This window comes from Euleptes europaea, chromosome 19 (genome assembly GCF_029931775.1).
Source record: "Euleptes europaea isolate rEulEur1 chromosome 19, rEulEur1.hap1, whole genome shotgun sequence".
Taxonomy (NCBI): Eukaryota; Metazoa; Chordata; class Lepidosauria; order Squamata; family Sphaerodactylidae; genus Euleptes; species Euleptes europaea.
In genome coordinates, this window is record NC_079330.1 from 21608518 (window position 1) to 21636222 (window position 27705).

At 46.0% G+C, this 27705-nt stretch overlaps 1 protein-coding gene across 2 annotated transcripts in view; it reads left to right on the forward strand.

The window, feature by feature from the left end:
- Positions 1 to 27705, forward strand: part of LOC130491376 (sphingosine-1-phosphate transporter SPNS2-like) — a 122981-nt gene that overhangs the window by 40299 nt on the left and 54977 nt on the right. For both annotated transcript variants that reach the window (XR_008933861.1, XM_056865096.1), the window contains exons 2-3: positions 5883 to 5948; positions 22247 to 22383. Coding sequence is in view for 1 of the 2 variants with exons in the window: in XM_056865096.1 (XP_056721074.1) it covers positions 5883 to 5948; positions 22247 to 22383 (203 nt within the window). In the remaining variant the exon portion in view is untranslated. The remainder of the gene's footprint in view (positions 1 to 5882; positions 5949 to 22246; positions 22384 to 27705) is intronic.

The window sequence follows — 27705 nt, forward strand, 5'->3', positions numbered from 1 at the left end:
AAGAGCACAGAGATGTGGGTTCAAGTCTTCTTTCCAGCTAGCGTGGTGTAGTGGTTAAGAGCGGTGGTTTGGAGGGGTGGAGTCTGATCTGGAGAACCGGATTTGACTCCCCACTCCTCCACATGAGCAGCGGAGGCTAATCTGGTGAACTGGATTTGTTTCCCCGCTCCTACACATGAAGCCAGCTGGGGGACCTTGGGCTAGTCACATTCTCTCAACCCCACCTACCTCACAGGGTGTCTGTTGTGGGGAGGGGAAGGGAAGGTGATTGTAAGCCGGTTTGATTCTCCCGTAAGTGGTAGAGAAATTCGGCATATAAAAACCAGCTCTTCTTCCTATTCTTCTTTCCAACATGAAACTTGGGCTGGACACTTTCTCTCATAGGGTTGTTACTTATGACCATAAAATGAAGAAAGAAGAGCCGCATAATCCACGTTGAGCTCCTTGGATGAAGAGTGGGATATAAAGCATATTAAGTGGACAGATGATTAAGTTGTGGAATTATCTGCCACAAGAAGTGATGAAGGCCCTGGCTTTAGAGGGGTTTATAAAAGGCCAAGACAGTTCACAGAGGAGGATAGTTCTGTTGACAACTATCAGTCATGATAGCTAAGCGGAGACTCCATGTTCAGAGGCAGTGTACACTCAGTTTCTAGTGAAGAAGGAAAAGGGTGGTTGCCTTTATGTTTTGTTTATGGAGTGGTGACTGAGGAGGGCAGAGTTTGGGGAGGGGCTTCAAGGGGGTATAATGCCATAGAGTCCACCTTCCAAAGTGGCCATTTTCTCCAGGTGAACTGATCTCTGTCGCCTGGAGATCCGTTGTAATAGCGGGAGATCTCCAGCCGCCACCTGGAGGTTGGCAACCCTATGACAGGAGAGCCAGCATGGTGTGGTGGTTAAGAGTGGTGGTTTGGAGCGGAGGACTCTAATCTGGAGAACCGGGTTTGATTCCCCACTCCTCCACATGAGTGGCGGACGCTAATCTGGTGAACCGGGTTGGTTTCCCCACTCCTACACAGGAAGACAACTGGGCGACTTTGGGCTAGCCACAGCTCTCTTAGAGCTCTCTCAGCCCCACCTACCTCACAGGGTGTCTGTTGTTGGGAGGGGAAGGGAAGGCGATTGTAAGCCGCTTTGATTCTTCCTTAAGTGGTAGAGGAAGTCGGCATATAAAAACCAACTCCTTCTTCTCCCAAGACTGTGGGGTCTGGACAACTGCGCAGTAATGCCTACACTGTGGGCGCATAAGGGGATTGAGACAGGAAGGCGCTTTTGGTCTTGCCAGCAACGGCCTGTATCTTGCTGAGGGAGCTCCCCTTGAACTTGGAGAGCCATGTCTATAAAAGCCTGTGAGAAATGCCTCTGGGTAATTTGCGGATGCTCACGAGAGCAGCAAACGTAATTGAGGAAAGGTAGTAAAAACAGCAACTCCCCAGCGAACGTTTGAGGGCAAAAAGTCACCCATACACCGGGAGACTCTCTCTTCCTTCCCCTGGTTGCGTGTTGCATCAGTGTGTTATGTGTGCATTTGGTCTCCCTGCTGTATCTTGGGTGCAGTCCTTCAGAAACTGTAGCAAAAACATCCAGAAGGCCCAGAGGGTATTGCAAGCGGGCTCATGTGTGAAAGAGGAAATTGGTTCCAATTAGTAAGGTGGATCTCCATGAAAGCCCTGGAGATTTCTTTCCGAAGTGTTCGCGCAGGAATTGGGGCAGCACGCCGGAGTTCCATCCCCAGTGATTTTAAATGTGGCGCGGAGGCCTATGAAACAAGCCGAGATACGAGAGGACGGTTGAGACTGTTTGTTGGATGTTTACAGTGGTGAACAGTGCTGTCAAGTGACAGCTGACTAATGACGACCCTGTAGGGTTTTCAAGGCAAGAGACGTTTGGAGGTGCTTTGCCGTTGCTTGCCTCAGCGTGGGCTGAGAGAGTTCCGAGAGAACTGTGACCGGCCCAAGGTCACCCAGCAGGCTTCATGTGGAGGAGTGGGGAATTGAACCCACTTCTGCAGATTAGAGACTGCTGTTCTTAACCAGTATACCGTGCTGGCTGTCGGATGTTTATTACCTGCCTATATTCTGTGCAATGCAACATAATAGGGCTGCCAGGTTTTGCCCCAGAGAATCAGGTTTGGGGGGCTTATTCTCAGGCCAGCAGGTTGACGTTTCGGTGCCGGCACAAAGTCGACATATTTGATGGCTTCTTCTAAGACATTTGATTGATTTTGATGAAGATGTTGGTATTCTGTTTTTCTCCCCAGTGGGGACTCAGAGCAATTTACAACCCCTCTTCTAATTTTATCCTTGCTCTACAACCCTGCGAGGTAGTTTGAGCTGAGAGTGTGACTGGCCCTTTGCCCAGTGAGCTTCTGTGGCAGAGTGGGCATATGGACATTGGCCTTCCGGGTCCTGGTCCAACATGCAAACCACTACACCATGCTATCTCTCTGGCTGTGTGTGCCTGCTAGGAGTGGCTACTGCACATATAAATTGAAGCTGGAAGGAAACATTCTGTTACTAATTACTTAACTACATTTTAATGTTACAGCACTCTTATGTTTTTTTTTAATTTTGTATTTGAATGGTCCATTGCCCAGTGCATGAAGACCTAGTTTTTAAAAAGGGCTTTTATTTTAAACACGGCACAGCTAATGAAACCAAAGATTCACTGAGTGCTGCATTTTTGTTTCCAGATATTTTTTTTTGTCTCCAGGAAGCTTGATATAATGGCTATTATTTGTCCTCCAGCAGTATTATGCTTTGAAGTACACTGCTTCGGAACATGGGGGTTCCATTTAGCTCTCAAGGCAAATAGCTGTCCGTAAGATCTGTCCCGCCTCCAAATATGTCTAATTCTTTTATTTAAATAAAGACAGCTCAGACTTGTGACCGTCTTCTCATCTTGTGATAATGAATCCACGGTGTTGGAGCCGTGGATCGTTTTTCTCTCCTCGAAATGAGTCGGTGAGCTTTTATTAGTCCTTCGTGTATTAATTGATCTGGTGGTTCAACTGAAAGGGGCTGTGAAAATAGCTCATTGAATGGATGGCAGGGACATTGGGTGGGAGAGAAGAATACTGCCAGCGTCTAGAAATTTGTGCATCTTAATTATTATAGCATAATTAAGCAGAAGTCCAGCGGCAGCTTAAAGACTAACAAAATTTATTCCAGCAAAGCTGTTGTGACGCAAGAGCTCACTTCATCAGATGCGTTGGAGTACATATTTTCTAAATTGCATAAATAAATACAGGGGTGGATGTTCTTTCCATGCATCCGATGAAGTTAGTTCTGATTCACAAGAGCTTACGCCGGAATAAATTTTGTTCGTCTTTAAGGTGCCGCTGAACTTCTGCATAACTTGGCAGGAACAGACTGACCCGGTTGTCCCTCTGGATTCAGAGCATAATTAGTTGACCCAGATCTGGAAAATTGAGCACCCTTGTCTATTTTCTCCTTTTCCTGCTTTTTTAAAATGTGCTTTATTTTATTTTTTAATCTTTTAAAAAACATGATTGCTTTCCCGGAATTGTTTTGGATGCTCCATGGAAAATCCTTGCATTCTTCGGTATCGTCTGTGGGTTGGCTTGCCTGCCGCCTCTTTAGAAAGCTTTCAAAATGCAGTTTATAGGTCTCTAAGAATAAATTAGCTTGGAGAAGGAAGCTATGGTGGCATGGGGGGTGTGGGGCGTGGCCCCAAGAGCAAGTGATTACAGATGCAGAGTGTTAGAGCAGAAATAAATTTGCCCAGAGAGAAACTCTCAGGCGAAATGCTTCTAATTTGCATTCATTTATAGCAACTGCAATTTGTTTGGGGTTTCTTTTTCCTCCCACCCAATGCCCTCGATAGGGACTACTAGTTAGATTAAGGGGTTTTAGAAAAAGCAAGACTCCAGGGAGTTGACTCTTTGTTGCCTTTAAAATTCAGCCACCCGGCTTAGTTTTTAAGCTTGCCTCACTGGTTTCCGACGGGCTTTTTAAGCCATAACATCCATGATCTGTCAGATGACTGCATCTTCCAGATTCTTTTGTAATAACATCTCTCCCGGCTGCCTGCCAGGAGTGTCGTACTTAGCTATATATTTGTATCTGCTAATGGGAAGTAGCACTTCATGCATCTGACCAAGGGGGCTCTGGCCAAAAAAAAAGAGGACTGTAGTCTTTGGAGTGCCGTGGGGCACTGTGGCATTTCAGCTGTGGCAGACCAGTCCAGTTACCCTTCTGGAGCTGAGCTGGAGTCGAAAAGAACTCAAAACTCTGAAGAGGCCTAATTAGAGGAAGAAGAAGAGTTGGTTTTTTTAATGCTGATTTTCTCTACCTTTTAAGGAGAATCAAACTGGCTTACAATCTCCTTCCCTTCCTCTCCCCACAACAGATACCTTGTGAGTAGGGTTGCCAGGTCCCTTTTCACCAGTGGCGGGAGGTTTTTGGGGTGGAGCCTGAGGAGGGTGGTGTTTGGGGAGGGGAGGGACTTCAGTGCCATAGAGTCCAATTGCCAAAGTGGCCATTTGCTCCAGGTGAACTGATCTCTATCGGCTGGAGATCAGTTGTAATAGCAGGAGATCTCCAGCTAGTACCTGGAGGTTGGCAACCCTGCTTGTGAGGTAGGTGGGGCTGAGAATTCAGAGAACTGTGACTGGCCCAAAGTCACCCATCAGGCTTCATATGTAGGAGTGTGTGTGGGGGAACCCAGCTCTCCATATTAGAGTCCACAGCTCATGTAGAGGAGTGGGGAATCAAACCCAGGTTCTCCAGCTTAGAGTCTGCCGCTCATTCCAAGGAGTGGGGAATCAAACCGAGTTCTCCAGATTAGACTCCACTGCTCCTAACCCCTACACCATGCTGGTATATTGACTCTGCAACTCTGTGGTTTTTCCAATTTGGGGCATAAAGCTTTTCGCAGCAACTAGCATTTTGAGGAAACCCTGCATGTCCGCCACAGAATTCTCATGCTTTCCAGAGGATACTGGTACAACTGTCTCTCGTGGTCAGTGCCGTTGAAAACTGCTGAGGGTCCACCGCTCCTAGAAGTTTCTGGCATTGCCAATTGTTGTGTCCTGGGAACAACCACTGGCTGACCTTGGATTCGGGCCTCCATTTGGAGGTGGGATTCATCACCCCCTTCCCTGGTCACCACTAGTGGGGAGAGGAGAGAGTAGGCAGGTATGAGCCCAGACATTGCCCCTTGCCTAGGCTGGCATCTCACTCTTCTTAGCGGCAGTCCCTCCAGTCTACCATCCATGGTGGCTAGCAGGTAGAAGCAGTGACCTCTGAACACATGAAGCTGCCTGAAACTGAATCAGACCCTTGGTCCATCAAACTCAGTGTGGTCTACTCAGACTGGCAGCGGCTCTTCAGGGTCTCAGGTAGAGGTGTTTCACATCACCTACTTGCTTAGTCCCTTTAACTGGAGATGCTGGCGATTGAACCTGGGACCTTCTGCATGCAAAGCAGAGGCTGTACCAGTGATCCACAGCCCCTCCCCTAAGAAGATATTTGAACATATGAAGCTGCCTTATACTGAATCAGACCCTTGGTCCATCAAAGTCAGTATTGTCTACTCAGACCACCAGCGGCTCTCCAGGGTCTCAGGCAGGGGTCTTTCACATCACCTACTTGCCTAGTCCCTTTAACTGGAGATGCCGGAGATTGAACCTGGGACCTTCTGCATGCCAAACAGATGCTCTGCCGCTGAGCCACAGCCCCTTCATGTGGATCTTCATATGGAGCAAATCCTCATAAGCCTCTTGGAGTCTGCAAGGTTCCTTGGCATCCGGTTTAGAAACATCTGCTTTAACAAGCTTTTGCAATGATTTCTGATATAGGCACGCGTGTGTGTGTATATATCTGTATATATAAACCCAGGTTTTCCTTTCTCTCCTCCAGGGGTCTTGTTGGACATCCAGCAGCACTTTGGAGTCAAAGACAGCGGAGCCGGCTTGTTGCAAACAGGTAAGAGGCTGACTCGAGCTCGATCGGCATGCTTGCATGAGCCAAGGTTGCAGCGCCCTTGGGAGGCTGTGCTGGCTTTGTTTTAAATGTTAATTAGCTGGCAAATCTGGCTTGTTATTCGAAAATGTGTTTTCTGCCTCTGTTTGGCTGTAGCTTAGTTGCAGCTTTTTGGTCTTTTGAGTTTGAGCGACCCACAGAATGGAGCAGAATGCCACCCGTGTCCATTGCATCATTTGCCTCAGGGCCAGCATCTCTCTGCAATACAAGAAAGCAGGCCGGTTGGTGAGTCTGTGCAGCTTTCGGGAGTGAAATGAGGTTCTAGCAGCGTAGAGTAGCTGATGGATGTGCAGAGACTTGGAGCTGGGGGATTTCTCTGAATTTGGAAACATTTGGATTTTTTGTAAGCACGATTAAATGTATTAGTCGTTAAATCCATTTCCACTGGTTTCAAGGGGAAGAGCCTGTAGGGAGGGGCTGTGGCTCAGTGGTAGAGCATCTGCTTGGCATGCAGAAGGTCCCAGGTTCAATCCCCGGCATCACCAGTTAAAGGGACTAAGGAAGGAGGTGATGTGAAAGACCTTTGTCTGCCTGAGACCCTGGAGAGCCGCTGGTGGTCTGAGTAGACAGTACTGACTTTGATGGACCAAGGGTCTGATTCAGTATAAGGCAGCTTCCTGTGTTCATGTGTCCAGTATGGTGTAGTGGTTAGAGTGTCAGACTAGGATCTGGGAGACCCAGGTTCAAACCCCCACTCTAAAGTGAAGCTTCCTGTTGGTGACTTTGGCCCAGTCTCTTTCTCTCGGGGCCTGTGGGTTCTTTTCAGTCCCAATTTGCAGATTAAAGAATTCTGGGCAGTCTGAGTGTGAACATGTGGCCAGATGGTGTTCTTTTTTTAAAAAAGCCACATTTGGCTAAGCCAATATGTGTGTGGAAGGCAGAAGGACAACTTTGCCAACGTGTTGCTAGGGAGAAGTAGCATCTGTCACCTGCATCCCAGGCAGTGTAAGCACGCATGCGCACTAAAGATCTCATTCTGTTTCCTGCTGGTTCAGGACCATCTAACATTTTGTGGACCGGGTGTGCTTGTAACAACTTATTATCGCCCCCTCCCCAGTCTCAGTCCTGCATCATTATTAAAGCTTGCTAAAGATTCTTCTTCACTTGCTTTATGCTGTTCATTACCGTTAAATCTAAACTGAGGGGAGGGGGAACCAATTTGCCCCATAAAACTTGCCAGAGATAAACTGTCCAAATTGCAGCATGTACATAGAAAGGTTGTGCATGACACAGTGCCTTAGTGTTTATGTTTCTGTATCCTCTTTGACATGTGGATGAAAAGGGGACCTCTTTGTCCAGAGATGCTATTCCAGTAAATAATCACTGCTGGAAGGGCAATCGGCATGGTGTGTGTGTGTTCGTCTTTTTGTGCTACTTGTACGCCTGTGTGGGGGGGCACTATGGGACTCAGCATGTTGGACTAGATGAGCTATTCTTATGTCAGCTGGAGATGTGATTCATCTCCTTCCCCACCTACAGTGACATCCTGTGCAAAGTTACACACTTCTAAGCCCGTGGACTTAATGGATTTAGAAGGGTATAACTTTACTTAGGATTTCACTGATATTTAACTTGGGAATGTCAAATGAGAAAGTGACTGGAACCTCAAGAATAGCCGCTCTAGCACCCAAGTGAACAAAAGTTTGAAAAGGCAACCCTAAACTCTCCCCCCTATACTCACGATAGGGTCAGTGAATTCCCTGGGGACTATTCCTGATTAAAAAGGACAAGTGGAACATAAAAAGCTCCTTCCTACCCAGACAGGCCTTTCGCCCTTCTATTCAATACTATCCAATCTGACTGGCATCTGTTCTCCAGGGACTCAGGCAGAGACAAGTCTTTCCCATTACTTGAGATCCTTTACCTGGAGTTGCTGAGGGTTAACTGCAGATGTTGAGGAAGTTTTATATGCAGAGTATGAGCTTTACCACTGATACAGATCCAAATGTAGACGCACGAAGCTGCCAGAATTCTGGCAGACCACTGATCCATGTAGCTCAGTCACGTTTCCTCTGGCTTGCAGCGGCTCTCCAGGGTTTCAAGGTCTTCCCCAACACCTGCTTCCTAAAACCCGTTAACTGGAGAGATTGAACCTGGGATGCTGCATGCAAAAGATGTTCTCTCTCTCCCACACGCTGAATAGTAATGCGGATTGTCTTCCAGTCAAAATGGCTGGAACCATTGTACATTCCCATCGTTCGCACAGGGAAAGGGTTTTCAGTGGCAGTCACGGGGATGCCAAGTAACAGTTAAACGGATCCTAGCTATCCTTAGCTGAAGCCATGTTTACATCAGCATGACCGTAAGAGTAGGCTGCAGGGTGCACTGTTGTGCTCTTCCTTGCATGCACTGCTCCGTGGCTTTCAGTGCTTTTCAAAGGAAGTTGCAAACAGAGCTGTAAATTGCTTCGGGACGGATAGGGCTAGGGGTCCCCTTAATAGCTGTTGCATAAACCTTTACGGCGCAGAAGGAGGAACTCTGCAAATAGCATCTCTCCTTGCCTTGTCCTTCCTCTTTCTGTTTTTCACTCCTCTCGTGCCCCGCCCCCCTTCTCATCTCTTCAATGTATATCTCATTACCTATGACAGCGTTCAGAGAGATGAGAACAGAGCAATTCCAATTTATAAAGCATAATGATTTTGGGCAGGTCTCTGCATTCAAAATGATGTCTAGATTAAAGTTTGGCGTCAGAGAAGGAGCAGCTCGGCGCCGAAACATCCCCACTGTGTCGCCCTGAATGCCAAATAACTTAATTATTTTTTTAAAATCTCTTTTTTTCAGCACAGGATGTGCTGAGAAGGTCCTCTCTTTCTCTCTCTTTCGGTTGTTAATGGCTTATGCTGTTGGATGGCTTGCCTGATCCTGGGACCAGTGTGGGAGAGAGATGAGAGGTTACTTGCCCAAAATGTGGCCTTGCAAAGATGTGGGATTTGTGCAGTCACAGCACATCGAACTCATACATTAAAAAAAAAAAAGTATAGAACTACTTGTGCAGAGTTCCTAGCACTTAAAAATCCAATACAGCCTCAATAAAAATGCAGTATTTGCCATTAAACACAGGTGAACATCAGAACAAATTTAAACAGCCAGCGGTCTCATTTGCTGGAATAAAAGAACCTTAGCATAAAATGAACCCAGCTGGATCAAAGGTAAATCTTTTGGCTTCTCACAGTGGGAAACTGGATGTTTCTGAAAAGCCATAAGCTGGGCACAAAGGCCCTCTTCCATTTTTTGTTCCTGCTCCAACCTTAGAGGTATACTCCCTCTGAAGGTGGAAGTTCCATTCTGGACAGCAATTGTATTGCATGCCTGCAGATCGTACCCTGGGACTATTTATGGACAATTAGTTTTGCACTGGCATTGATTTATGTTCATAGAATCATAGTCGGAAGGTACCACCAGGGTCATCTAGTCAAACCCCCTGCACAATGCAGGAAACTCACAACTACCTCCTCCACACACACCCAGTGACCCCTACTTCAGGCCTAGAAGATGGCCAAGATGCCCTCTCTCCCATGAACTGCCCAAGGACATAGAATCAGCATTGCTGACAGATGGCCATCTAGCCTCTGCTTAAAAACCTCCAGGGAAGGAGCACTTACCACCTCTCAAGGAAGTCTGTTCCACTGAGGAACCACTCTGTTAGAAAATTCTTCCTAATGTCAAGACGGAAACTCTTTTGATTTAATTTCAACCCGCTGGTTCTGGTCCGACTTTCTGGGGCAACAGAAAACAACTCGGCACCCTCCTCCATATGACAGCCCTTCAGATACTTGAAGATGGTTCTCATATCCCCTCTCAGTCTTCTCCTCTTCAGGCTAAACATACCCAGCTCCTTCAACTTTTCCCTGTCCACAGTGTGCGTTTGTGTGTGTGTGTGTGTCCCTAGAGAGGGAAATGAAGCCTCAAAGAGCAGATGGGACTGGATGCTGTCCCACAAGGCCCGACTGGGCTGGTGAGCCAAGACAGGCTATTTTCACAATCCGTGTGCAGCTTCTCCTTACAAGATGCATGATAGCACATTTCGCCCCCCCTTCCCTTGCATTCCTCCAATTTCATCTGACAAATGGCTCGCCCACTCTTGAAGAATGAGAATCAGAGGAGGCTGGCTTTTGCCGAACACGTTTAGACATTTTGGGAGGATTTGAGTTAACCTCGGTGACAATCGGCTGGCACAGTTTAAAGCAACGTATCTGCATTTTAACAATATTCATAGATTCCTCAGACAGAGAGGGGGAAATGAGTCTTATCCCCGTGGCTGTTAATGAATTTTTCTACTGTGCACGTATGGGATTGTTATTTGATAGAAAAGGTCAGAAACGTATCTGGAAGCAAAGTCAAGGCAATATGTTTTCGGAGCTCCTCTCTCTTTAGAGCAGGGGTGTCAAACATATGGCCTGTGGGCCGAATTTGGCCCCTTGAGAACTGTTATCCAGCCCCCAAAGTACCCACCACCACCCCACTCTCGATCTGGGCTGGCGAGCCCGACCAAGCGACGTTTATGTCATATCCGGCCCTCGTAACAAGTGAATTTGACACCCCTCCTTTAGAGGGACCTTGATCTGGATTTAGAAAGTGGGTTATGTGAAACAGTTTTTCCTTCCTTCGGGAGCAGCAGTTACATATCTCAGGACTGCCAAGAAAGTACTGGGGTGGGGGGAGTGCTTTCCACCAGGTATCTTTCTCTACAGCCCAACAAGGAATTTCTTAACATGCATTTCTGCACCAAACACGCAGTTCTGAATCAGTGATCAAACAGAGATGGACAGTAGAAAACAAATTTCTTTATTCAACAACCATGTTGAAACCCTTCTTGGGTTAATTTTGGTCTTACATACTAACTCCGAAAATTTCTTGGCCGCGTTCTTGGGGGTTGGTTGATTTTATCCTCTAAGCACAGCTCTGGTTATTCAGTAGTGAGAAGTGAAATTTGCTCTGCGTAGATGGTCAGAGATGCTTTTGTGACAGAAAACCTCCAGTTGACACAGATATCGATTTGGTGAATAGAGTGGAAGGATGGCTGTGATAATTCCCTCAGTAAATAAGCCATAGGGTTGAGTACATAGAAATCACTGACCTGGATCTCTGATTTACACACTGGGACCAAACAGGGTTGAAAGTAAGCACTTCTTAACACAATTCAGGGTAGGGTTGGCAAGTCCTCCCTGGCCACTGGCGGGGGCGTGGGGGTAGGATTTCCAGATCCAGGTTGGAAAACTCCTGGAGATTTTGGGGTGGAGCCTGGGGAAGACAGGGACCTCAGTGGGGTACAGTACCATAGAATCCACCCTCCAAAGCATCAATTTTCTCCAGGGGAAGTGATCTTTGTAGTCTGGAGATGAGCTTTAATTCTGGGGGATCCCCAGGTCCCACCTGGAGGCTGGCATCTCTAGGATAGAGTAACAGCGGTTTTAAAAAGGATTAGACCTATTAGCCGTGACGACTACATGGAACCTCCATGTTCAGAGGCAGAGTATTACTGAATGTCCAAATAGGGTCCCCAAAGCTGCAAACATCAAAACATTTAAATGTTTCACCACTAAAGCAGCATTTAAGTAAAGTATATATAAATAATTTTTATATAAAATAATTCAATAAAACATTAAAACACACATGACACCAAAACCAGGGAGGAGGGCCAATAACAGTTATTGGGGGGTCTTCAGCAGAGACAAAAAAAAGTGTTCACCTGCTGGCAGAAGGCAATGATAGAGGGAGGCAGACTGATCTCCCTGGGGAGGAGAACTGTAAAGCTGGAGAAATGTAAAATTGGTCAAATGTAGTTTAATCACATACTGAGCTAATATATGTAAAGCTTTCGTTCTGATAGCACTACAGGAAAAAATATTTTGATCATCATCAGGTTTGATAATTATGCTAATTACAAAAAGGAATGCAATTCTCTATTGTGGTGCAACAGTGAAATTAACTTTTAAAATATTGTAATGAGTTGTTACAACCTCACAGTTGGGCAGGCTTTTCTATACATGAATAGTTCTCTTTAACTCTTATCATGGAACATCTCACAGGGATTGGGTGGGTGTTGGCCTACAGTTCCAAAATACTTAAAAATTAAACACGGAATAAAGTAAAATAAACTTTCAAAAGCCAAGGCCAGGTTTTTTTAAATGAAAAAGAATAGTTGTGTTCAATTTTGCTGCCAAAGACTAATATGGCTACCATTCTGGAGCTGTTATTAGATATGTTGGTGATCCTGATGCGCGATATTGTTCTGTTTTAGGTTTCTTAGTCTCTTTTGTTGTTGTATTTTGTGGCTTCCCTTCCTTGGTTGAGCGATAGGTTCTGCTGGTACCTTTGGTAGGGTGTCCTCTGATGTCTTCTTTCTGTTGGTGGTGGTGGCTGGCTGTGGCTTGAATGGTCAACTGTGGTTCTTTCAGATCCAAAGGTGGAACACATGCTTAACATGTGGAACTTGACAGGCTCAGTTCTGGGCATCTCTGGCTAAAGGGTTTTGGATAGCTAGTGTTAGGAGAGACCACTCTCTGCTCAAGACCCTAGAGAGCCACTGCCAATGAGTGTAGACAGTAGCCCTATAGATGAGTTACAGCGAGTGTGTGCATATCCTGCATGTGTACATCTGTTTGTAAGTAAGAGCCCAAGCAAGTTGACCTTAAAAAAAATAACAGTCCCCATTTTATCTTCTTGCTGGACTCTTGCTCTTGAAAGCTAGCGTGGTGTAGTGGTTAAGAGCAGTGATTTGGAGCGGTGGACTCTGATATGGAGAACTGGGTTTGATTTCCCACTCCTCCACATGAGCGACGGAGGCTAATCTGGTGAACTGGATTTGTTTCCCTACTCCTACACATGAAGCCAGCTGGGTGATGTTGGGCTAGTCATAGTTCTCACAGAGTGTCTGTTGTGGAGAAGGGAAGGTGATTGTAAGGCAGTTTGAGTCTTCTTTAAGTGGTAGAGAAAGTCGGCATATAAAAACTAACTCTTCTTCTTCACCTGCATCTTCACCTTCATCTTCATCCTCTTCATCTTCATCATCTCCTTCCTCTTCTTCATCATCTCTATATCATCTCCATCATCATCTTTCTCGTCACCGTTCTCTTAATCTCCGTCTCCATCTCCATTTTCACCTTCTTCACCTCCCTCACCTTCACCTCCCTCTCCTCCCTCACCTTCACCTCCATCTCCTCCCTCACCTCCATCACCTTCACCCCCATCTCCTCCATCACCTTCACCCCCATCTCCTTCTCCATCTTTTTCCTCTTCATCATCTCCATCATCATCTCCTTCCTCTTCACTGTTCTCTTCATTTCTCCTCACCTCCATCACCTTCACCCCATCTCCTTCTCCATCTTCATCTTTTTCCTCTTCTTCATCATTCCCACCATCATCTCCACCATCATCTCCTTCCTCTTCACTGTTCTCTTCATCTCTGTCTCCGTCTTCATCTCCATTTTCACCTTCTTCACCACCTCCTTCACCTCTGTTTCCACCATCATCTTCACCTCCGTCTCCTTCTCCTTCATCATCTCCTTCATCATAGTTCAGATCCTACCCTGAACGTTGACCATCTTGTGGACCTGCTCTGCAAGGATGGGACTGCAGAATGCAAAACCAACCCAATGGGAAATGCCCGAGAATACCTAATGCTCTGAAAATTATGGCTCGATCTCAGTAGCTGCCCTTTCCTTCACATGACCTTTTGATTCGCGCGCAGACCTATTCCAGCCAGCTTGGGTATCAAGGGGAATCTGTAGCCAAATTGTTATGAGGCACACAGACATTTGGCATTTATTCCAAGTGTTCCACAGTTAGCTTTGAAAAGAGAGTTTGTTCCTTTTCTGTTTGCAAACTATCGGAGCTACTGAGGCTGAATGAAAATGGAAGACCCATGAGTCTAAGACAGGGCTCTTAAATAATAATAATTATTATTAGAGCTGGGAAGGGGGTCTTTCAAGCTAGATCCTGCACCCTGTTCCTGAAACAACACTCACTCTTTCTCTGCACGTTCACTGGTCTGTTATATCTCTTTCCTCATGGGCTAGCTGGAGAATGATGTTACTGAACATATGCAAAAGTACACGTCATACTATTAGACCGTGCAGTCTACAGAACCCAGCAATGGTGACACCATCCCCGAAAGAAAAACGGGTGCGCGCAAGTGTACCCTTGAGGGAGCCAAGATTGCCCGGACCAAGGACCCCAAAAATCCCGCTGGCTCGCCAAAACTGTTAGCGCCACCCATAGGTTACGCTAAGGTTCGGGCCTTGGTGCTTTTGTCCCAAGTCAAATAGCCAGACACACAAACCAGTTAAGAAAAAAAAAAAGATTTATTATGCATAATAGGCCACTGCCAGCAACTCAATGGGTTGCTAAGACAGTGCGCGTTTGACACGAGCATAATGTCACCTTATATACCTTTTCGCTGATTTGTAGTAATACAACATTATGACTTGCACGTGACATATAGCAGTACGTGACAAAAACGTACTAGTGACACCTGAGCTAGTATAATCAATATTGGAATGTGGACTGGCGATACATTGGTTGTTGGGGTTTTCTTTGAAATACGTGGACAACCTTGAGAATGTGTGTTCTACTGATATGCATAGAAGTCAGATTGGCATCATTGCTTTAAGACATACATTTTTCTAGCATAGCCTCTGGATGCTCACTGTCCTTGTGAGGTTCCATAAACAATATGCCTTAGATCTCTGTTGGCTCTATAGGCTTGTTATTTACAACAGCTCCCTATGGCATGTTCTCAAGGAATCTTTCCTTTCACCATTCTTTCCCATAACATTCCCGCTCAGTAGGGCAGAGTGTAATCAAAGCATGGATTAATACAAAATCTAATACAGAAAAGGATTGATTCAGGATCTAATATGGCATGTCCCCTATCAATAGGGGGGCCAGGTACACCCTGGCCACCAGTGGGGGATGGATAGGATTACAAGATCCAGATTGGGAAACTCTTGGAGAGGTTGGGGATGGAGCCTGGGGAGGACAGGGACCTCAGTGGGGTACAATGCCATAGAGTTCATCCTCCCAAGCATCTATTTTCTCCAGGGGAACCAATCTCTGTAATCTGGAGATGAGCTGTAATCCCAGGGGATCCCCAGGCCCCAACTGGAGGCTGGCATCCCTAGCACATCAAGAGAACAATGTTTGTGTCCATCAGTAATAAACAGAGTTGCGAATCTCCAGGTAGTGCCTGGCGATCTCCTGGGATTACAACAGATCTCCAAGCGACAGAGATCAGTTCCGGACAGCTCTGGCTTAAGGGTTTTGGATAGCTGATGTTAAGAGAGACCTCTCTCTGCTCAAGACTCTGGAGAGCTACTGCCAATGGAAAAAAAAAGCCGCTTTGGAAGTTGGTATCTATGTCATCATACCCCATTGAAGTCCCTCCCCTCTCCAAACCCTGCCCTCCTCAGGCTCCACCCCCAAAATCTCCAGGTATTTCCCAGCCTGGAGCTGGCAGTAGTGAAGTCGCTTTTTGCATTCATGGCCTACGCGAGGCAGGGGTGATTGCTATCCACACTGCAGATCCTAATCCGACACCTTAACCACAACACCACACTGGCTATCTAAGAAGAGTTAGTCATAGGAGGAGGGCTGCAGAATTAGATTCACTACTAACTATAACAAGGCTGTTTACAAGCCCCATGTTTAGAGGGTTGACTCAGCCGCCCATCCTTCCAAGGTCGGTGAAATGAGTACTCAGCTTGCCGGGGGTAAAGTGTATACGACTGGGGAAGGCAATGGCAAACCACTCCGTAAACATAGTCTGCTCAGTAAATGTCGGGATGTGACGTCACCCCAGGGTCAGTTATGATCTGGTGCTTGCACAGAGGACTGCCTTTACCTTTATGTTTAAAGAGGGCCTACTTTTGTGACTGCCAGATGCTTAGGGCAAGCCACAGGTTCGCTAAGCAACCATATTCTCCTTTTTAGAATGTAAAAATGGAAAGCTTGACCAAATAGATTTTTCTTGGTTTTATCTGGCACATTCTTAGATTTAGAAGCAGTTGTAAACATTTTGGGGTAAAATATGTTGTTTGGGCGATTCACTTTCTATTGTTATCTACTTTGGGGGTTTTTTCCTGCCCCCTTAAAGGAGTGGATTTCCCAGCAGTTCCCTTTGATACAGTTACTCGCACTAGCTAAAGAGGAACACAGCACCAGAGGATATCCTTTGCTAAGATACAAGGGGATGTCATGTAAAGCTGCTTGTAGCAGGATTTCCAGGTATCTAGTCCAGTATTATCTATTTAGATTGGCAGCATTGCTAAAAAATATCTGGTTCTCCCCCCCCCCCCCAAGTCCTGCTACCTGCCACCCTTCTGAATTGAGCAAGCTTAAACACTGGAAATCTTGTTGGTCTTTAAGGTGGTACTGGGCTCAAATCTTGCTTTTCTACTGCAGACTAGCGTTGCCAGGTCCCTCTTTGCCACTGGCGGGAGGTTTTTGGGGCAGAGCCTGAGGAGGGTGGGGTTTGGGGAGGGGAGGGACTTCAGTGCCATAGAGTCCAATTGCCAAAGCGGCCACTTTCTCCAACTGAACTGATATCTGTCATCTGGAGATAAGTTGTAATAGCGGGCGATCCCCAGGTAGTACCTGGAGGTTGGCAACCCTACTGCAGATGAACATGGCTGGCTGCCTGAAACTTTCTTAGGCCTTTTATGTACGTGTTGTTTCAGTTGGATATGCTGCTCTTTCGATGCACAGTGTTTTGCAGTCGAATTCTCAACACATTCTGCACAGAGACCTCCCCCCCACCCCCGAATAAATTCTCGGAGTACTTGGGATTACTCAGAGTAAATTTCTGCATGTGCCAGTGAAAACATGAGGGAAACACATGAACACATGAAGCTGCCTTCTACGGAATCAGATCCTTAGTCCATCAAAGTCAGTATTGTCTACTCAGACCGGCAGCAGCTCTCCAGGGTCTCAGGCAGGGTTCTTTCACGTCACCTACCTGCCTAGTCCCTTTGGAGATGCCGGGGATTGGACCTGGGACCTTCTGCATGCCAAGCAGATGCTACCACTGAGCCACAGTGACTTCTAAAGGTTGGAGAAAATGTGCGTAATGAAAACTAAGTACCGTGTGTTTGTGTTTGTGTGTGTGTGTGTGTGTGTGTGTGAGAGAGAGAGAGAGAGAGAGAGGTGCATACAAGGTCTTAATTGTTAGTTCTGTGAATTGGGACTGGGACCTTTTGCATGCAAAGTGCGTGCTCTACCATGGAGCATGGTCCTTTCCCAGTGTACTGCACCTCTGTCCATTACTTGCTGCCTCTCTTGGCTGGCAGAGGTTATTCTTGCAGGAGGGCAGAGGTTTTGTTTTGTTTTATTAAAATCCAAGTTCCGTTTACTGGCAATGCTCAGAATTGAACCTTGGACGTTCCACATACCAGGCATGCGATCTACCATTCAGTTATGAGCACTCTGATAGGAATGACCCTTCCCCCTGAACGCTCTTAACAAGGTGAGAGGCACGAAATGATGGGGTGGTGGTGGTTTTTCCCCTCCCTTTGTTGCAGCACAAAAAAAAATGAGGTAAGATGCCCAAACCCGTGTCTGCGTGGCCTGGGTTCAAGTTCTGGCTCCGTTACAAATCCTCAGGGTAGATGTAGGCCAGCAAGTGTCAGCCTCTTTCTTCTGTGCTGAAATTGCAGGAATAACGTAGTAAGGAAAAGGCCGTGGGCGAAGGCCAGCCGTGCTGGAAATTCTCACACAGGCGGTTTCTTGAGTTGGGTGCACACGGTTGCCTGTCCTTCTGTGCAAGCAGGTTTGTGGCTTTGAGCCCTGAAAGCTTGTAATCTGTTATTCCCCCCCCCCCCCCGCCTCACTTTCCAAGGCGGCCAGTCATCTCTGTGAAGAAGTAGGAGCAGGATGGTCTCAGCAGTACTCTTAGTCTGTGTACAGATGCCGCGTCGCCTGCTAAACCAGCAGTTTTTCAAAATTCCCGTCTTCAGAGGGCCCTTGCCACGTTGATAATTTTGAGGAACCCCAGTGACCTTCGTCAGCTGGCTTGCCAAAGAGTTATACGTTGACAAGATGGGGAGGCAGGGAGGTGAGGTCCCCATCCTGCCCTTCCCAGCATGGTGTAGTGGTTAAGAGTGGTGGCTTGGAGCGTTGGACTCTTAATCTGGAGAACCGGGTTTGATTCCCCGCTCCTCCACATGAGCGGCGGAGGCTAATCTGGTGAACAGGGTTGGTTTCCCCACTCCTACGCATGAAGCCAGCTGGGTGACCGTGGGCTAGTCACAGCTCTCTCAGCCCCACCTGCCTCACAGGGTGTCTGTTGTGGGGAGGGGAAGGGCAGGTGATTGTAAGCCAGTTTGATTCTTCCTTAAGTGGTAGAGAAAGTGGGCATATAAAAACCTTCTCCGTCGTCTTCTTCGTCGTCGTCTTCATCTTTCCAAATTACATTTTGACAGGCTTCCTTTTGTCCTTCTCTTGCCTCTGGGGCTGACAGCCATAGTTCCAGATGGTATTTACTTGTAGGCTCAGATTTGGCATGTAGGATCCCAGTTGTTCACCCCTACCCTGCCCCACTTGTTGAAGAGGCACACTTGGTTTGTATGGGGTTGCCAAAATATTAAGAGCTACTAATCTCCCTCCCTTCCCTCCCCAGCCCGACCTTTGTTTCAAGGCACTGTGCTGTCTTTTTCATTCAAGTGAATCGGTAGCACCTTTAAATTTCCCAAGGGAGAAAAGGTGTCCAGTTGAAAGGCAGCCCCGGGTGGAATATCTGCGCAGGCCCTGGTGGGCGGTGGCGCATGAAGGATGCAGTGGAGCTTGGAGAAGATGGACTGTGTTTCTCCCTTCACATAATTAAACAGAGAGAGGAAAAACCCAGCCGCGCGCACGCACAAAAAACCAAGAGAGCAAAAATACAGTTTCCGGCCCACCTGTATCAGGGTGGGTCAGGCAGCTGAAGGCAGAAATAGATACCGGAGCCATCCATCCCGTCAGGATAATTAAACCTTTCCTGTGTTTTCTCTGTAACTGTGGTGACACTGAGAAACAAATGGGTTTTTTCATTCTTGTTCCGAAATATCAACCCAAACCCCTTTGGTTTTTTGGGTGGAGGAACCATAAACTGGAAGGGTGGTTTTTTTTTCCCCCCAGCTGCTTTTGTTTATTTTTATTCACCTGGCCTCCGGTTGGTATTTTGGCTCCACCAAAGCACTGTTCTGTGCTAGAAATAGGGTGGCGTCTTTCTAGGTGCCACTTTGTAATTTCTTCTGTATGGCCTGTCTCCTAAAGTGATGGTCCTCTTGGCCTACAAAATAGCTGCTCACCTGTTGTACATTCTGTTCTCTAGATGCTGTTTTAATTGTTAAAGGCTGTTTTTAGAAACAAGATATGATAGTTTTATAGGTGTTTTTTTGGGGGGGATATTAAACATGGGTTTTGTGGAGTTTTGGTTTTCAAATGGTGGCAGTTTTGACCTACATAATTCAAAGGCATGATGAAGTGGCCACTTGAAGCACCGATTTTAGCACTGTTATGGAAAGATATGAGAGTGCGGGTGCATGCAGGATGTAACAGGTGCCCTAGGAAGGGATCTTATCCAGCCATGATAGCCAGGATCCTTTCAACTGGAAATGTGAGGAACTGAACCTGGGACTGACTTCATGCAAAGTAGGTGCTCTTCCGTCCTGCTCTATCCCCTCCCCAGTAACATAAGAAGCTGCATTACGCTGAATCAGACCATTTGTTCATCTAGACCAGTGGTTCCCAAAGTGGGCATTACCACCCCCTAGGGGGCGGTGGGATTACCTGGGGGGCACTAAGAAGCAATGGGGCAGCAGGGGGGGGCGCTAGAGGTGGGACCCTTCAATTGTGTTGTTCACTAATATACAATAGATCAAGCTATGGCACCATGCTGGCAAATTTGGTGGGAACTATAAGAATTTTTTTCCGGACATTGAAGAGCTGGTACCACTGAATCAAGTTCATCAGTTTCGTTGAATTAATTTCAACTAAAAAGTTTTAAATTTATTTTCAATATATGTGCAATTGTTAGTTTTGGAATTTTATTCTTATATTTAGTGAGCCTTGCAAATCCCTATTTTGAATAATGCTTTGAATAGGATAGGGTTGGGGCGCTGGGGTTGAGTTTGTGGAACCAAGGGGGTGGTGGCCCAAAAGGTTTGGGAACCACTGATCTAGACCCAATTGTCTACTATGACTGGTAGCAACTCTCTGGCATAAAAATGTCTTTCCCAACATTGGCGGTATTAGGAATTAGACCTGGGACTTTTGTAATTCAAAGCATGTGTTCTTCTACTGAGTTGTGTGACCCTATTCTCCATCCCACCTCAAAACTGAATTTTGGGTTACCCAACTGGCGTGTTGTTTCAAAAAGGGGGTTATAATTAACAGCTTCTTTCATCACCATCCTTATGAAGAAGGTCAGAAGAGCTTGTGCCTTTTTCTTGGTTTAGAAAAAAAGATTAAATGGGGCTAGGATTGTGATTTATAAAATTTGGCATGGTATAGGGATAGCAGATCCTCCTTCATAGTGGTTAGAGTGGTATAGTGGTTAGAGTTTCAGACTGGGAGACTAGGATCTGGGAGACCTGGGTTCGAATTCCCATTCTGCCATGGAAGCTCACTGGGTGACCTGGGCTAAGTCACTCTCCCTTGACTTAACCCACCTCACAGAGTTGTTGTCAAGATAACGTGGAGGAGGGAAAGACCGTGTTGTAAGATGCTTTGGGGTCTCCATTAGGAAGAAAAGCTGAGTACATATAAATAAATAAATTGTTAGCAGTTTTGCAGCATTGCAGTTCAGCAAGAGGGATGCTGCTTTTGTGTTAGGAGACAGCTGCTGTTTTAGTTCCGGGACTTCAGTATGAGCTAGAGCCAAAGTCAGAGCTGGAAATAAGTGTTTTTCAGCTTAGTCCTATGCAGAGTTACTTCGTTCTACGCCCGATGGTTTCAGTGGATTTAGACTGCAGGAACTCCATCGGGCTGTAGTATTTGTTGTTTCTTTTAACAAATCTGACTTGGATTTCCAAGTGGTATTTTCGCAGACATTTCCTAGCTAAGCACAACAATGTGTGTCAGAGTGCTGGTCTTGCAACCAGGGTTGCCAACCTCCAGGTACTAGCTGGAGATCTCCCTCTATGACAACTGATCTCCAGCCAATAGAGATCAGTTCCCCTGGAGAAAACGGCCGCTTTGGCAATTGGAGTCCCTCCTCTCCCCATATCTTGCCCCCTCAGGCTCCACCTCAAAAATTTCCAGGTATTTCCCAACCCAGAGCTGGCAACCCTACTTGCAACACAATACTTTTCACACATCTGTGGGGTTGTGGGGTGGCAACTGATGAGAGTCCAAAGCCGCTTTCCTCAACAGAGCCAAATTTGGTCCAGTGGCTGTCTGTTGAGTGTGTATATAGACAGCTTCAGTTACACCTGAAGATAAACCAGCCACCCACCAGTCCCTGTTGCAGCTGCTGGGCCTCATCCATCATGCATGACCACAGGCCCGGGGAATTGATTGGTAGCTAACAAGACAAGCTGGCTTGCAATCTGTCTGACAGACTTAGCAGTCATTTTCTGAATTTGTTCATAAGTCAATCAGCGTCACACAGAATTGGAGAGATCTTAAAATACACTGCTGTGGCAGGCTTCTTTGGCCGCATTGTTTGTATAGGTTCGTCTCTTTTACTCCATTTGTTCCACTGGTCTTTGCCTTCAGTCTGCTCAAACGCACACTATAGGCAGGGTGGATTGCTTGTTGGGAAAACGCCCCATGTCCAAAGCTCCCTGAGCCTGGAAAGCATATAGATAGGGAGGGAAAATTCAAGAGCAGCCCACAGGAGAGGACTGTATCACATACTCATGTGACGCACACACCATATTTGAATGGTCTTATCTGAACAGTGCAATCACTTTATGCAGGTTTCACATCCAAGATGGCTTCTCTAATATCCGCGATGGCTGCTGACAGGTCGCATCTTCTCAATGCATAGGGAGAAGGGAGCTACTCGTTTGTTCTCATGTTTCCTTTTTGCTTGGCTTTAGGAGGGGGTGGTCAGTGAGATCTTTCTGTGTTCCTCTCTGTTGTAGCATTACTACCCCAGTCTGTACACACCCCACACAGAAGAGCAGATTCTGTCCCTAGATGGTTGATGCTGCATTTGGAAGGAGCCAAAGTTAAGAGGAGGACCCCGTCCCCAATTGCAAAAATGTGAGACATTCTGGCTTAACCCATCTCTTCTTTCTCTCTCTGTCGTTGTCCTGCAGTTTTCATCTGTAGCTTCATGGTGGCAGCGCCGATATTCGGTTACCTTGGCGACCGTTTCAACCGAAAGATTATTCTGAGCTGTGGCATCTTTTTCTGGTCAGCGATCACTTTTTCCAGCTCCTTCATCACAGAGCAGGTAAGACATTTGGAGGGGGAATGTAGCTCTGCAGCTGGAACAGGGCTGCTTCAGTAGCTTTCTCAGTTTGGTCAGGAGAAAGGGGAAGCTAGTTCTGAAAAGAGAGAGAACATCTGGCAAAGGAGGGTCCAAATGTTGCTTGGTGTCTAAAATGGGAAATGCACTAAGTCCTGCTTGGGGGAGCTACTCAATACTTGTGAAAGGGAGGGGGGTTAAAAAACAAATTTTTTCCGCCAGAATAACTATAGTCACCTCTTAGGATAAAGGTGTTAGATTTTTTAACAAATAAATAAAAAGAAGTCTCTGGTTTGGAGGGGGGCAGCAGAGGAGAAACTGAATAAAATCCTGCCTTGTCTTTACAATGCCTAATCCTATATCTAGTGTAAAGAACACACGTTTGCATGTAGGTGGTTTTTTTTGGGGGGGGGGATAATCCTTTCTCTTTCTAAAAGACACTAAACCTCTGAGCACTAGGTGGAAACCTAGCACTATGCCCTGTTGGTTGGTCCTTCCGGGGTACCTGGTTGGCCATTGTATGAAACAGGGTACTGGACTAGATAGACTGCTGGCCTGAAGGTCTTTTATGGGGGTAATAATACTGGCATACTCTACAGAGTTGTTGTCAAGACAGCAACAAGGTAATATATGTGAAGCTCTTTCAACATTGTTTAAATGCATTCTTCTTGTTATTAATATAATAATATTTTGCTATCGTCATTAGCTGCCCTAGACAAAGCATTCCTCAGCCAAAGAGAAGCATAAAATCAGTCAGTTGCTGCTGTTTGTCAAGAGGACTTCTATGTCCTCCCTTCATTTAATTGCTCTCACTTAGAGATGAATGAAATATGTACAATAAGTTCATAGAACTTAAACTCGTTTTAGTGTTTTAACGGCATAAAATGCATCTTTTGCGCCCTACTATTTGACAGATTTAAATTGAAGTATAAATGCCTTTGTTTTCTACAAGGAAAATTAGGAATATGCCCAGTATTTGAGAGAGTAATCTCTGCTGAGTTCAGTCTAAGCCCATTGAAATGAATGGGCTTAGACTGGAGTAACTCTCCTTAGGATTGCACTGTCACTCCCTAGTAAGTGTGGTTAGGATTGCAGCCAGAGAGAGTAAGATGCTAAACACTGGGCTTCCTTAGTGCATGTATCTTAATTTCTGTTGTCTGAGAGGGGTGTGTGTGTGTGGGAATTAAAGTTAGAAATAGAAAACACAAAAAGAGTGTGCCCTATTTGGACATAAACAGTTCCATATAGTCTTAATAGGACCAGTAGCAGATTTGGATGTCAAACTTTGTAACATTGAACAAATTGAACTTTTCAATAGTGTATTATCATACACATTATAGCATACTAATTGTGCACAGAATGAGTGCACATTGTTTATCCCATTGAAAGTATATATACTGTACACACAGGAACGATCCTTATCTGGCTTGTCCTCATGCTACACATTACAAGTTGGTGATATTTTAAGAAACATTTCATTCATTCGAAGAGAAAAAAACCCAATTTCCCATTTGAAATATTTGGGGGCGGGGGGGGGGGAGTCCTCAGTCTCTTTTCTAGGCCTTTACATCTCTCTTCTAGCTACAAGCCTGTGAGATGTTAATTTAGTTTGTACGTAGGCTAAAGATGCTGTTCGCACCTAATTTTGTAAGGCTAAATTTAGCAGCCTTGGACGGCGCCCAGCGAGTTGCTCAATATGCCCTCTTCCGCACCACAAGTGGAGGAGGCCGTTTGTGTCAACGTGGGTCTCTGTTGTTGCTGGTGCTGTGTGATGTGACAAGCAGGGACTCCTGAGAACAGAGGTGCTGCTCTTTTGAAACCTGCCACGGAGGAGGGCTAATTGATGCATTCCTGGGGAGAGAGATCAAAGCGACTGTAGGCAGCTCTGGCTCCACTGAGCGATTTTTCGCTCCAGGCAAACAGCGGGGCTTTGCTCATTCTCTCAGCCCGGAAACATTCCACCTCTCGCCCGGGTCCCGTCACACCTAGCTGGTCACCCGCCCTGTCCCACAGGCGGGAGTTTCTGTTAAATCACGGCTGCTGGCTCAGAGTGAGAGCGGGAATAGTAAGTCGACCAGTCCTACAGGTGTATTTCCCAGACAGCACCTATCTTGGTTGTGTCATTCATAGTTGCAAAAAAAAAGGTGCCCTGTAAATAAGCCCCACCTATAAAATGGCACCTAGTGGACAATGGGCACGCTCAGTCCTCTTCTTTTTAAATCCAGAAACTAGTATTTCTCTGCATTCCTGGAAAGGCAACTGTGTTTGCAGAAACTATTGCAAAAGCGGTCAGGGATATCCCTGATTTGCCGCCTTATTGATATTCAACCAGGAATAGATAACACGCCTGGGGGCCCATGAAATGAGGGAGATAAATACTTTGGAAATCCCCCCACACCTTTCTTTTCCCTTTAGGATTCTATAATTTCTCAGGGGTTTCTCATCTCCCTCTGATTTTCCCCCCTCCTTCTTTCATGACACTCAACTCCCATCAATATTCCATACCTCTTAGAACACAGTCCTCCTCGGGCTATTTCCCCTGTCCCTTGGGCTAATTTACAAACCAAAGTAAATCCCAAGATTATGGAAACCCCTGTCTAATATGTGGGCGGCCTGGTTTTTCATGTTTCCTGATTGGCATGTCACCTTTACTCATAGATGTAATAATATTATGTGCTAGCTTGAGCACCAGTAGTACCCTGATTAGGAAACCCAACAATAAGATTCAGTGCTATCATATCAGAAGCACAAGTGCGTTTGGGTTCATTGGATGGACCACAATATCTCTGCCTCAGCCTTCCTTTAAAAAATTTATATGGAGATAACTGTATCACCTGCCTGCAGGACTACTAGGAGACAGATTGATATATTTTTTTCTTCTAAAGGGAAACTGAGGAACATGCCCCTCTATCTTCACAACAACCCTGTGTGGTAGGTTAGACTGAGGGAGAGTGAGGGGCACAAGGTTACCCGGTGAGCTTGCATTGCTGAGTGGGGCTTTTGAAGCCAGATTTCCTCATGGCCTGATGCTCAAACTACTACATCATGGGTTGTGTTGATAGGGGACATGCCATATTAGATCTTGAATCAATCCTTTATTAGATTTTGTATTAATCCATGCTTTGATTACACTCTCCCCTACTGAGCGGGAATGTTATGGGAAAGAATGGTGAAAGGAAAGATTCCTTGAAAAAATGCCACAGGGAGCTGTTGTAAATAACATGAGCGATATGCATAGATAGAAGGCCTGAAGCGCCAACAGAGATCTAAGGCATATTGTTTATGGAACCTTACAAGGACAGTGAGTATCCAGACGCTATGCTAGAAGAATGTATGTCTTAAAGCAATGATGCCAATCTGACTTCTATGCATATCAGTAGAACACACATTCTCAAGGTTGTCTACGTATTTCAAAGAAGACCCCAACAACCAATGTATCACCAGTCCACATTCCAATATTGATTATACGAACTCAGGTGTCATTAGTACGTTTTTGTCATGTACTGCTATATGTCACGTGCAAGTCATAATGTTGTATTACTACACACCAGCAAAAAGGTATATAAGGTGACATTATGCTTGTGTCAGATGCTCTCTGCATTCAGCAACCTTTGCTTGCTAGCAGTGGCCTTTATTGTGCACAACAAACCAAAGATTTTTACTTTATTTTTGCCTGTGGTTATTTCATACTTGGACAAAGCACCAAGAGCCGAATCCTTAGCGTGACCTGCGGGTGGCGTTAACAGTGTTGAGCCCAGAAAGTGCTGTTTGAATATTCATGACCGCTATTAGAGCGAAGGAGGGTGCTACTAGTCCAAAAGAGATAGAATTAAGGAGGTGTCATTTTGCCCATCGTCTCAGTTCTGAAGGAGGAAGCTGCATCTTTGGGTCCTCAGCCATACTCTAAATGCTGAAACGGAAATGGAGGCTTTTGGACTAGTCACCTCTCAGGTAGTTTGCCAGCTACACAGCAGGTGGAGGGGGAACTAGATCTCTCCTTGCACAGGGAGGCAGTGACTGGGGAAACCTCATCAGTTGGATTCCTGCCTATTAAGATAAAGGTAAAGGTCCCCTGTGCAAGCACCGGGTCATTCCTGACCCATGGGGAGATGTCACATCCTGACATTTCCAAGGCAGACTTTGTTTGCAGGGTGGTTTGCCAGTGCCTTCCCCAGTCATCTTCCCTTGACCCCCCAGCAAGCTGGGTACTCATTTCACCGACCTCGGAAGGATGGAAGGCTGAGTCAACCTTGAGCCGGCTACCTGAAACCGACTTCCGTTGGGATCGAACTCAGGTCGTGAATAGAGCTTTTGACTGCAGTACTGCAGCTTAACACTCTGGCCACGGGGCTCTGCCTATTACACACCTGTTAAAACTGAATGCAACTTTCTTGGGCAAAGGTTATGGATGGAGAAAAGGCAGTCTTGAGGGAGCAGCTGTGGCTCCCTGGTAGAGCATCTGCTTGGCATGCAGAAGGTCCCAGTTTCAATCCTTGGCATCTCCAGTTGAAGGGTTCAGGTAGTAGGTGATGTGAAAGACCTCCATTTGAGAACCTGGAGAGCTGCTGCCAGTCTGAATAGACAATATTTGCTTTGATGGACCAAGGCCTAATTCAGTATAAGGCAGCTTCATGTGTTCATGCGTCCTCTGTTGTAGATCAGGTAGACTGAGTTTATGCAATCCTTAACTAGCCAAGCCCCTGCCCTGGATAGCCCCAGGATAGCCTTATCTCTAAGCAGGATCGGCCCTGCCTAGTATTTGGATGGGAGACCTCCAAGGAATACCATGGTTGTGACCCTGGAGGCAGACAATGGCAAACCACTTCTGAATGTCTCTTACCTTGAAAACCCCACCGGAGTGGTCACCATAAATCATTTGTGACTTGATGGCAAAACAAAGAAACCCAGCCAAGGCATTTTCAGTGGGGACGATTTCAAATTTCTCATCTTGGATGTTTCATCCTTCAAAAAAAACCCAAATAAAAAATAAATCCCCATTTCAATTGTGCTTTTCACTTGTGCTTTTTTTTAAATTCTACCTGTTTTCTATTCTCTCCACACCAAACTTCCTATAAAATATACTCATTTTGTTAAAATTCCACACATCAGTAAAATCAGTAGTGTGCATCTAAATTGCCTATAAAAAGATCTACGCGCACTAAAGGCAAATGAATCACCTTGGCCAACAGCTAAAGGCTTGGTCGAAAAAATAAAAGATGAATGTAGAAAGAGATGGCACAGGGGCTGTTGGCTCTTTCTGTTTCCAGCAGTATGTTAAGGCCCCTGCCACACCTCGCCACGGGGCTG